The sequence below is a fragment of the Electrophorus electricus genome, chromosome 12 (genome assembly GCF_041902795.1).
Source record: "Electrophorus electricus isolate QZ-2024a chromosome 12, ASM4190279v1, whole genome shotgun sequence".
In the NCBI taxonomy this organism is placed as follows: domain Eukaryota; kingdom Metazoa; phylum Chordata; class Actinopteri; order Gymnotiformes; family Gymnotidae; genus Electrophorus; species Electrophorus electricus.
In genome coordinates, this window is record NC_137508.1 from 9,429,334 (window position 1) to 9,441,458 (window position 12,125).

The window sequence follows — 12,125 nt, forward strand, 5'->3', positions numbered from 1 at the left end:
TATTGATTACTCAGATTCAGTAACAGCTATTTCCATAAGGGTGCTTTGATGGGGTTAGAGGTGAAAATCTTTAATTCAGCCTTAACAAAGAGGGAGACAGACATACCCTTAACATTACACTGGTGCTCAGGCTGTTGGCTTCTGTGACACCCCCTCACTCGATGAAGCACTCTTCTGCTTGCACAGTACATCCCCATGCCTATTAGAACTATTGATCCATTGCAGAAATATTCTGCATTTGCATTTAGCATGCAGGCATGATTCTGAAATCACAGTAGGCAGGGTTAGAGCTGTGCCCTGGCAACTTGGCTGCAAATTGCTGATGTCAAAGTTGCATCATTGATGTTGAATTGTGTCCCTGCTTGTCAAGAAAAGGAAAGGGGACCTAAAGTCAGAGACAGTGCACTCCAAAGAGACAACTGGACCAAATGCTCCACTCCTCTCAGATCACCAGTCCAAATAAGTCTATGAGGAGAGCTCTTCTACAGTACCTGTGAAAAGGTCATGCAGGGGCAGAGGTGAAATTCAACCCTTATAGGGCGGAGAAATTAATCAAAAGGACATTAAGGAAAAGCCACCACTGAGACTGAATAACATTGGACTGCAATTGAATGACACGGTAACCATCTCTTTTCTTATCATTATTTGTGTTGTATTTGGAATGGAAAATGTTGACATCTTACCTGTGCAAAAGATCTTTTACCACTTTTACTGTTACATATTCAGTTTTCTACAAGGATGACTATTTTGGATGAGGCACAGGAATATATACTGAGGACAAGTGGCTGAATGCTATGAATCCCACGGGTAAATTAACTACTGAAGCTGAAGTAGATTCACTTCCAGCAGCATATCAAAAAGTTACAGAAAATCAAGGGGGAGACCTCTTGTTGAAATGAAACAAATACTCCCAGAGGAACTGGTTGCTCCCAAGGTTTGGATTCTTGAAAGCACATGCTTGCTTCATCCAAAATAATTCATACTTTAACAATAAAAATAATCACAGAAATGCAGAAATACAACAGCAGCTTCAGCAGAAGGCAATGTGTATGCTGTAGAACATCTCCAAATATATAAAATGTAAGGTGCAATATTGCTAAGATATTAAAAGAAAAATAATTAGTAATTGTTTTATTATTTTATATGTATTCTGTTGTTCATAGACCATTCCATGCGTTAATATTTTGGTGCCAAATTGAATCCAAAACACTTTACATTGTAATAAAAAGCTGCCATGATTTATTTTGAGAAGACGTGTTAAGATTCACAAGCAAAAAAAAAAAGATCTAAAAACAATCTAAAAGAATAACCCCAAACACACATTTTTCACTGAATGTTCATAAAATTTCATAACATTTTTAAAAATGCTACAAAAAAATTAATGTAGTTAAAATACTTTCCCTGACATTTATTGAATTAACAAAATGCATATAATGCATCCTGGCAAGTCTGAATAACCATTTGTTGTTAATAATCCGATACGGCTATAGGGAACTCCAAGCAGGTTGTTTATGCTCCCAGGTTAGCATGATGTAGAAGCTGCAGGCCAGCTAGCACTGCAGGCAGCCTAAGAGAGAAGAGCACCCTCCAGAGCTCCAGAGCGCAAAAATTGTTATATTTGTACAGTTATAAGTTGTTACATTTCAAAATACTTATAACAGATATAATCCTTTTTTCAGCAAGTGGAGTATGCTACTTTTATGTGTTTCATTACAGTCTTCCTAATGAAGTCTACCTTCACAGTTAATTTTTTTTTATAGTTGAAAAAAAAATCACAGTGGGGAAAAAAATACAATATCACACAATCAGGCCTGCTATGATGGCATTTACATACAGAGTGCTGTGGCTTCCATGCAGTATTTCTGTCTCATACAGTACAGTCAGTACTGCTTATCAAAAGCATCATACATGAGACTACACTAAAATGATGTAAAGATGGGCAGTATATGCAATAAAGATGCAATATGAATATTGTTCAACAAATGAAAGAGATTATTAAGAAAAATGAGACTAAATGGTGTCTCCAAACAAATGCTGAACAAAGTGGTTAAAATGAAGATTAGAGCTGTGTATTCTCTAATATGTTAATTATGATGTTTCTGAATTTACTCTACATGTGAGTACTTGATAGAAATTGTAATGAGGAAGTAAAGAGCTTGAACAGTTTAAAAAATAAAATAAAATAAAATTTTATGACCAGGTTTAAAAATAGAAAGAATGGAGCATCAGGGAAAACTTGTGGTTTGAGATTCTCAAACATTTCTGAATAAGATGCAAAGAAAATGGAGGGAGATTTGAAAATAATTTCATCTTGTATTACTGTCACTATTAATTTGCATAATGTTTCATAGAAATATACAAAAAAAAAAAAGCTGAAGGGGAAGAAAAGCATCAATCTTCAAAGTCTTCAGAAAAGCAAAACAAAAATAGCAAATGAAGGTCCCATGGGAGTGAGAGCTCAAAGGCTGTTAATTCTGGTCAGTAGGGGGCGAACTTCTGGCGTTCAGATTTTTTTACAGCGAACGAGGTGGGAACCTTTGCCGTGTAGGGAGGGAGGCCCACTGTGGCACCAGTGTGCACGGCCAACAGTGGCATGGTTTTCATGCCAAGCAGGCCAGAGAGTGGTAGGGCATAGTGGGCGCTAGGGTTGGAGGGCACAGTTGCGGTGGAGTGGACATTAATGGTGGAGGGGGTAGCAGACAGCACAGCCATGGAAGAAGGGGTGGAGGCTGAGGCAGGAGAGGCAGGCTGGGAGAAGCTCAGGCTGAGTTCACTGGAGTTGCCAGCAGAGGTGGCCTGGATGCTGAGTTTAGCCATCTCTAAACTGGAGGCACGGCACAGAGATGTAGCCCAACACAAAAAGGTGAGGATGAAGGGTGGGGTTAATAGAAGGTTAGTCCGATGGGGTATGTGAAATGGGGGGAGGGGGACGAAATAATTAAAATTAATCAGTGAAGGTAATGTTATGTGTTACGAAGTAAAAACAATAACAAGACTTTCACATGCCTTGATAATTAATAAAGCTGTGGAGGCCAACATGGGTGGGATTAAACAAAAGGATGGAGCATAAAATTTCATGTTAGGTTATATCTAGCCCATAATTCCAGCTACACATGTTCAAGCCACTGGGTTATGTTTGGGCTATCATGGGGTACCCTTACCTGGCACTGATGAGGTACTGGGCCAGGCTGATGCTAGCTGGAGAGCCAGTGATGGTAACGTGGCGTACAGCCGAACCATCTGTGGCCCCAGCTATCTTGATCTGGGCTCCAGACAGCTGGCGAATCTCATTGATCTTAATGCCCTGTCTGCCAATAATGCAGCCTATGAGCTGAGAGGAGACGAAAGGGTGAGCGTCAGACAGCATCTGTATGATTCAGTCTGTTTAGAATTCAGAGGTGCACACTGAAAGGTAGTTCAGCTACTGCAGAAATGATTTTAGACAAAAACCTGACCGAATCAGAGATAGACAACACAAAACATAAAATAATTAGTCTTTCTGATCTACAAGTTGTACAGAAAATCAACATATACTTTAAATATTTTCCATGCCTCGAAATTATTGCTATATTGAGACGGCGATAAGGTTGTTTCAGCTTGAATGAGTGACTATAGATGCAATGACACTGGTGACAGACAGAAACTTTACCAACAGCTGTAGTTACACAGGCTTTTAAAAGGCAGGTACTACCATGTCACTAAGGTCATTACAGGACTGCCATGAAGGCTGACAATCAGTCCATTATGCATCTGTCAGCACATAAAGTTAATACATACTCTTCATCTGATGTGTGTTTGCAGACTTACATCATTAGGTATGGTTAGCTCATGAGAGCTTGTGACAACAGAGGCCTCCAGACCTATGCAGGAAAACAGGGGGGGAAACTCTGAAAAATCAGCATCAATTGACTAAATATATCATTTTTTTTATTTAGCATGTATTCTACAAGAAATTTTCAAGATCACTGCTCACACCAGTGCAACTATTAAGAAAGAATGTGAAACAATTTATGTAATGTATAAATGCAGCAGGGCTATGCAAACAGATGAGTCATGATCAAATTCAAGACTAAATTGTGAATGCATTGAATTAAAATGCCTTTTCATAAAATCATCTCAAACATATACTAAGATTTTTGTCTTTTTTTCATAGTGGTAATCATGTCTGACCTATTGGTTTGTGTGTGGATTTGCTACTAAGAATGTGTGCAAAGGGATTAAGGGTCATAGGCTAGAGGGCACATTAGTGGAATGAACAAGTTAGGAATGTTGTAGACTTATGGAATCACACAGGAGGAGAAAAATCACTGAACCAATGAAGGCTTGGAACAGTGGAATACCTGTTTGTGTGGTAAAATATAAGGATAGGAGTCACATTAAATATCACAAAGTTCTTATAATGCTGTCATTCACTCGACCCAGTGCAGGCAGAACTCCTCATGACAGATGATGAGTACAAAGCTGGCTGAACAGTGTTAGGCCATGACCCATGCGTGATAAGTGAGGCTTTCTGACATACGCAGAACAGTGTCAGGCCATGACCCATACACCATAAGCTAGGCATTCTGACATGCGCTGCATCATGATCTACAGCTGCCTTTCCATGACAGATTTCCCCAGCCTTTTCATCAGGATAGAGAATCTGAACTCGGTGTGGCAGAGAACACGTGAGGAGACAGGACAGAAAGGGGAAAAATGGAGAGTGGGAGCAACAGATGGAGAGAAAGAACCATAGACAGAAATACAAACATAAACATAAACAGAGTGACAGAGTGATGGAAGGAGAGACTTCCCCAGGGGAGCGCGAGGTACATACCAGGGAAGGCAGGGTTGCTCTGCCCAAGGGAGGTAAGGGGAATATGCTGCATAGCCAACTGGTGAAGCTTGGTGAACTGCAGGGCAGGAAGGGAGGTTAGAACCATTGAATCAAATGGAATTATATCAGAGGAAACTGACCTCTACAGTCAATACACAGCTAATATTTAATTCCACAATTAGTTGTTACTAGGGTATGTTAGAATTTAGCCCCCCCTGAAAATTTTACATAAAGATCCTACTCATATCTGATTGCATTATCGCATTTTTCTGTGATAAAGTCAAGGGTATGAAAAAAGAGTGAGGGAAAAGGTGTTAGTAACACTAGATTAGTCATTCAAATGCCAATGGTCCTGGGGGAGAAATCAGTCTAGCACCACTGATGTCTTCAGAGCGTTAGCTACTGTATTAGCTTTGGCTCCTGTGGCTGTCTTAAGGAGGACATTGAGATGTGTGGAGGGTAGCGGATGGGTGGGGTGGGAGTGGGTGGAGAGCAGACTGAGGTAAATGACGTGATGATCATATGCAAGGGGTGACCAGCAGCTTTGAATATATATCAGATTTAAATAAGCTACAGCATTGTTACTCACGTCTTGAGAAATGGCGTACTGTCCTGGAACAGCAAAGGCCTGCACAAAAGAAAATAACTTCAGCCTGGCTGGAGTAGAATGAATAACAACCTTATAATAGAAAAGGGTTCCCAGTTTGTGATGCAGTAACGCGTGAGCTGATGAACCAGCACAAGGGGCCAGTCTATGAAAATAAGCAAACAAAAGCATTTGCCTGCTGAACTTGGCCAATTTGATGGCAAAGATTTTTTAATGTCTGCTGCATTTCCAAGCACAGATAGTTTAGGATCATCTCAAAGCTTCCAATCTAAAATTACAAACATGCTTGACCAGCTTCCATTGGAATCCTTACCCCAGCTCAGTCTGTCTAAAGGTCATGATTGCTTTACCCTACATGCAACCCCTCAAACAAAACATAGTCAGTGAAGACACTACAAACTAAAGATCAAAGCATTATAATCATACACTTATTTCAAATGTCTCATTTAAAACAGAAGTAATAGAATAAATAGCAGAGTATAATAGAACCAAATAGAATAACATAGTATATAGAATAGAATAGAATAATACTATTATTCATTTCTGGATCTGAGAGATATCTGAGAGCACTACAGTATTCTTCTGGCCCCTGTGATGGCTACATTACTGATGAAATCTGAAGGCAAGATTTATTCAGTCACAATGATGCCAATGCTTTCATTAGCCCAAATAACCACGCTGAGGATATGCAGCCATTCATGTTTAAAGTGGAGTCAGTGAATTCATAAGCACACTGTGTCCCTCGCTTAATGCAGCTTCTGTTCTGAGGGAGTCAGTGCAGGACTGTGAGATGGTGGCAGTACTCACTGCAGCTGCATGCGGCTGGGATAAGACTGTAGGACCGGCAGCACAGGAGGGTCTGGGTCGATAAGGAATCGTTGCTCCTTTAGGTGGTGACTACATGCAGAAGATGAAGAGCCAAGCGTGCATTTAGTAGGCGTGTTCAGAGAGAGAGAGAGAAAGAGAGAGAGCACATGTTCAGAGAGAAGACACTCATTCCACATGTTTCCACTTTCACAGGAACATCAACAGCAGAAAGAATCGACACTCCAGAATGAAAATGACTAAATAGCTGGGAGGCCTCAGGGCTCTGGACGACAAATTACATACAACAGAAACCACAGAAACATATGTTGAACAAATTGAAATGCAATTCAAATGTAGGTGAAAATGATATTAGCTACAATCCATACTGTGACAATTTGGAAGCACAGGGGAAATCATTCATATTCATCTTTGAGCAGTACTTATTAAATTTTACTCACACACACACATAGCCACATGCACACACCTCCATCATGACGGTGCAGATGTGTCTCACACACTGCGTGATAGTGTGAGGTGCACCTGAGATGGTTACTGCTCTCTCAGTTGACTCCGGGAGCAAGTCTCCTGCTACCTGCACCTGTGCACCTGTAGTCTGACAGAAGTCACAGAAAGGCCTAAGGCACAAAAATGGCTAATAAAATTAACATTTTCACAAATTAAATAAATATACTTTAGGCTGGTATATTATATATTATTCATTATTATTATTATTATATTTTACTACATCTGTCTCCCTTTTAATTTTTGAGAGCGCTTCAGAGTGACATTCAAAATAGCAGCACAGTGCAAATCTTGAACTGACATTGTCATGACGTGCAGTTATTTAGGCCACGTTATTTGGATACTCTATATAAATATGAATCTATTTGTGCTTTGAAGGGTCATTCTGTCCTAGACATTCAAAGCAAGAGGGAATTCGTGTTCACCTGCCATGACCCTGAATAGAGAGCATGGCTAAATTTGTTCTTCACTATTCACTATTCCCCTATCAACTTCTTATAAAGGGGGATGGGAAATAAGACTGCTTCTCAAATTATAACCACGTCTGTATATAACCATGTCTGTTTTCTTAGTTTACACTGTGTGGCTCTGTTGAAATGCAGGGAGCTTTTACTACAGGAATACAAAAGCTCCATCTTGAATAGACCAATTAATCACATGGAACTGAAATGTTTTTACTAGGCATACAAACAAAGAATTCTACATGGTAAACAAATCACCATGCCACCATTCATTCTCTGACTACCAGAGCCCCTCATAACGCTCACTCTCCTTAATCCATTCGGTGCCAGATTAAAGATCATATCTACCTCTCTGATCTCTTTGATCTTGGAGCCTCCCTTGCCGATAAGTGAACCACACTGACTGGCAGGGAAGACGAGGCGCAGCGTGACAGGTGGCCTGCTTACGGCTGGGCTGTTCACCATGCATGCCAGGATATCCTGCAGCAGAGAAGCACACTGGCATCATTAAGAGTCAGTCACCTCACTTTGCAGCATGTGATAGCATCTAATTAAAACTGATATTAAATCTGGACTGAGCAGGAAGCTCAGGTGTTGGATAAAGAAAATTAAATTACAGCCTGAACCCTGAGGCCAGCATGCCAAGTCTTTCATACATCAGCTGTTTCCAAACATGCTACATAGGAGAATTCTTTTTTCATTTTAAAGTGTTATTAGATTTTTGTTTCGAATAAACTTTCAATGCTTGATGAATAGCAGTGCAACAATGGGGAATGAAGTTAATTTCACATAATGATATTTTGGTACAATACAGTGCACCTCCTCAAACTTCTCAGCAATCATAGCAAAAGCTTTGAAAATGACTTCAGCAGGGCCGGTAATGGTGACGATGCGCTCTGGACTTGAGCTGTCAGATATATTAATACGAGCTCCACTCTGAAATAACACAGACGAAAGGATGTATATGAGACAATGGGTACAGTGTTCTTCTCTTTAGACTGTTACTACACAGCAATATATTCAAAGTGCCTCAAAAGCACTTGTGCTGAACAGTTTCACTATTCAAGCACGTTCAGTCTTCTTCATTCATTTCGTTGTTATGTAATGCGGTTGATGCAGAACATTAACATAAAAAATATTTTCAGCAGTTCAGTCATTTGTAGCAGGTGAAAGAAGAAATGTCCTTCATTAACAGTGTAAATGTTGCACTTACTTCCTCTCTCATTTTCTTGACAGTCTCTCCTTTCTGAGAACCAGATGGTGAAAAAAAAATGTTTAAAATAAAAAGCAATATACATTAACATAGTTGTAATGATGTGCTGTAGGTACACCACTGAATGGTATTAAAGGAAGACCAACTTGGTTTGGAATATACATACCTTTCCGATGATACTACCCGCTTCCTACAAAATAATTATATTCAAAATAATGAATAATAATAAAAAAAGAGATCCATTTAGCATAATATGATACTATTTCATATGATAGTGCCATAAAGTGCTTATTACACAGAATTACATTTCTCTGCTTTACTGAAAGGCAACATAACTGGTATGAAGAACACAAGGGCATGTGTGCTAATTGACTAACTAGTAGCTGCACATTGTTACAGCAGCTCAGTGTTTGGGTTAAACACTGTAGCATCACATTGTGATTAGACAACAATGTTAAGGCATTTTTACACTATAATCAACAGTGGTAATAATTATTTTCCAGAATGAGATCTTTCATGTGTGTAAAGGGATTTATACTTAAAGCAGAATATCTATTAGGGAAGAGCTAAAGTTGAAGCAGCTCATAAAGATGTATAATGTAAGGGTCTTGAATCTCACCTTTCCATGCATTAGCAAGCGGATGGTGAGGGTGACATTTAGCCCTCTCTCAGTCAAGCCACCCTCCTTCTCATTCATATTCATAGTTCTTGATGATTGTGCTTGATGCTTCACACTATCAGACTGACAGGCACTGTGCAGACAAATAGAAAACAATGTTAGCAATTCAGTCAACCCAGCAAATATCATTCTAAATGCAATTCAGTAAGCAATCTTACTGGTCTCAGCAATTCCTCAATAGTTGTACTATTTGATTACTTCAGTGATCAACTACAAGCCGTGGCATGCCAACTAAGCTATGTATGGAGGTGCTTTCTTTTGGCTGCATTTTAAACAAAACTGTTTCAATAAAGTCAACGGGAGCAGTTTGTTCCTTGTTCGGTCTAAGGATCAAGTGGTGTCTCTTGTTCATCTCTATGTTCAAGCAAAACGTATCTTCTGACTTGAGGATAAGCATTCTGATGAGTTTTATACAGGGGTGAAAATGGAAAATGGCTCATGTTAGCTCTCCAGATGTGTCTGATCCTTTGAGGGTCTTCTGTATCTTATGCAGTAATAGTTTTTATACCATCTTGCTCTGATAATGGGCAGCACAGCTAGTCTTTGCCTAATAAGACCCTGTGTTCACACATTGGGGTTACTTTGAATCCTAAAAGACACAGAATAGCAATAGTCCACAGTGTTTATATCTTTGCATTGTTCCCTCTAAAATGTAGATACTCTACATGTCCTGTATTTTTCAAGTACTTACATGGGGTTTCAAATAATGAGATTGCTCTCTCTGTCGCCATTTGTGAGACAGCAGACTGGGAACAGACACAATAACAATAAAGAAAGATTTTATGATGCTTTAATAAAGCAAATGTTTCTAAATGTACTTAATAATTGTGATATTAACTCTGCAATAATAAAAGGGAATTTATGAAATGATGTTGATACTGCTTTCATGTTCATATTCAAATGTATAATATTGATATTAAGACAGATGAGGGACCTAACTAATCAGGAGAGTTTTGCACTGGAGTAAAAAGTCTAGTCTTTATATTGGACTTTGGCTCTCTGCTGTTTTATCAGGTGAATGCATCAAACAAACAGCAACTGCCTTGCATAATCCTATAGGCCAGGATTTATTTGGCTAATGCTAAAACCCTTTTGACCCATTTCTGTCTCCTCCAGCTTGTCAGCAGGACCAATTCATCAGAATCATCCTGCCATGTTCTAAAACAATGCTAACAAACCCAGTTGTAGTGATCACCTATGGATTTTATTTATTTACTCACAAATCAAAGATGCCTTGAAAATGTAAATGAATGTCCCCTGAAAATATAAACAAACAAGGTAAACATAATAACTGACAAACATACATAAGTATTATGACAGTATCCTTGTTTTTGTTCAAGATGTATTCAGTAAGAACATATTTTTTAAATTTCACTTTGCCATCAATTTCTTTTAACAAACCAGAATTTAGTGTAGTTTTATTGATATAACTAATATATTTAATACATTTTTACATTTGCAAATGAGTTACACCTTTAATGTTGCATAGATTTCATCCTTGCATCTACAAAACATATAACACTATAATGCATAAACATCTACTCTAATTATGTACAATTTACAAATATATCAATTTGCTGAAGGATTTGTTCTCATCTTCAAACAACTAATTTTCTGTGTAGAAAATTCCCATAAGAGCACACAGTGAGCTGATTAAAATGTGTAAATAAGCCTCTTTGTTACTATCCTTCTGAAAGCCTACAAGTGTGACGAGATGTTTCAGTTCAAGTTTGCAAACTGACCTGCTGGGTTGATGGAAGTTGAGGTAGGAGGTTGATGTTGGACAGTTGCTTTTCCCCCTCTTGTCCACCTTGTCTGTTCAGAAGTGTGAGTGAATGTGAGAGACTCCAGTGGCTTTATGGTACAGAGAATGAATTACCCTCCTTTGTTGTCAGTTGTATTCAGAAAATGGACAGATGGCCTTGTGCCCATAGCTCTGTCTGACAGAGGCTAGCTTTACTGTTCCACCCCTCCTCCCCCCAGCTTAGCCTCTGATAAGCCCTTACAGCAGGGCAAGTGAGCCTGGAGTCCATTACTTTGCTTAATACTTTCACAGCTGGTGCCAAGATGAAAGGGTTCTTCATTAGGAGAATGGAAGTCAAGTGAGCAGAAATAAAATGGCCTCTCCAACAGGTGTGCTACACTTGGACACTGCTTCAGATTGCATGTCGATCAATGATAAAACTTGCAAAGATAGGAAGGATGGAAACAGATGACTATACTAATAGAGACCCTGCCTCTAGACATGCTAAATCAGTCTCCTCTGGAAATACTGGCAAGCAAAAACACCAGCAAGGTAACATTTGATTCTTCAATTACAATGAACATCTACAAACTGATTGTGTGCCATCATTATGGATGGGAAGCCATAGTGCCCTTGTACTTTATCAGACCCTCCCCCACCCCCCAACATCCACTTCTGCTAATGAGGCCAAAGCTCTGTGAAAACAATGCAACCTTTAACAGACAGACATGCATTCAGTTCGGCAGCCAAATTATGAAGTGAGTGAACCAGTGGAGCGCAAGTGGAATATTTAATTACTGCCTGCTGTTTGGGAGGCTGTAAATTATGGTCACTCTCTATCGCTCATCCTCTCTCTTTAAACTCTAAGCCTGTTCCTTAAAATGACATGCTACATGAAAAGGTAATCTGTGTATTGTTTTAAAGAACTCCACTTTTTTTTAGTATGTTACACCTAACTTGTTTTCCTCACTCAAAGGATCTGCTTTGCTTTATATTTTCCAAGCATTCTTTAATAAACCTCTTTGTCGCCAACACTTGTGCCTCATTCCTGTGATGATAATAGGTAACAGAATGAGAAACACAAAGAACAGAGCACTGCGAGAGATATGTCCCTTGCAGAGGCTGTTAGCCTGAAGGGTGTGGTTATCAGTTGGCAGCAGCAAATTCTGACCGACCGAGGACTTGAGATCCACCCACTTCTAGCCATTGTGCACAGGCAGGTCAACTGTGGAGGCTCTCTCTGAGTGTCTTCTGATAGGGTCTGGTAGCAGCTGAA

At 39.4% G+C, this 12,125-nt stretch overlaps 1 protein-coding gene across 4 annotated transcripts; it reads right to left on the minus strand.

Moving 5' to 3' along the window:
* Positions 1-105: 105 nt before the first annotated feature.
* Positions 106-11,063, minus strand: zgc:110045 (poly(rC)-binding protein 3). 4 transcript variants are annotated; one of them, XM_027018019.3, is made up of 15 exons: positions 10,848-11,050; positions 10,326-10,362; positions 9,797-9,851; positions 9,046-9,178; positions 8,593-8,616; positions 8,427-8,459; positions 8,033-8,149; positions 7,562-7,693; positions 6,715-6,843; positions 6,231-6,320; positions 5,406-5,444; positions 4,817-4,892; positions 3,808-3,860; positions 3,162-3,331; positions 107-2,824 (listed from the first exon to the last, which is right to left on the minus strand). In XM_027018019.3, exons 4-15 carry the CDS (start codon positions 9,127-9,129, stop codon positions 2,479-2,481), a joined length of 1,293 nt encoding a protein of 430 aa, XP_026873820.2. In that variant the 5' UTR covers positions 9,130-9,178; positions 9,797-9,851; positions 10,326-10,362; positions 10,848-11,050; the 3' UTR covers positions 107-2,478. The 4 variants fall into 4 exon arrangements, 3 of the variants coding, with proteins under 3 accessions (XP_081580889.1, XP_026873820.2, XP_081580890.1); XM_081724763.1 differs by lacking the exon at positions 8,033-8,149 and having other exon boundaries at positions 106-2,824; positions 7,562-7,691; positions 8,428-8,459; XM_081724764.1 differs by lacking the exons at positions 107-2,824; positions 4,817-4,892 and having other exon boundaries at positions 3,192-3,331; positions 10,848-11,055.
* Between the last annotated feature and the right edge of the window lie 1,062 nt (positions 11,064-12,125).

Excerpts from the sequence above, each read along its gene's own strand:
- zgc:110045 (XM_027018019.3), bottom strand. The coding sequence starts at position 9,129 with ATGAATATGAATGAGAAGGAGGGTGGCTTGACTGAGAGAGGGCTAAAT. Across the intron at positions 3,861-4,816 it reads GAGCAACCCTGCCTTCCCTG|GTCTGGAGGCCTCTGTTGTC; the intron begins GTATGTACCTCG and ends TTTCCTGCATAG. Across the intron at positions 2,825-3,161 it reads CAGTACCTCATCAGTGCCAG|TTTAGAGATGGCTAAACTCA; the intron begins GTAAGGGTACCC and ends CCGTGCCTCCAG.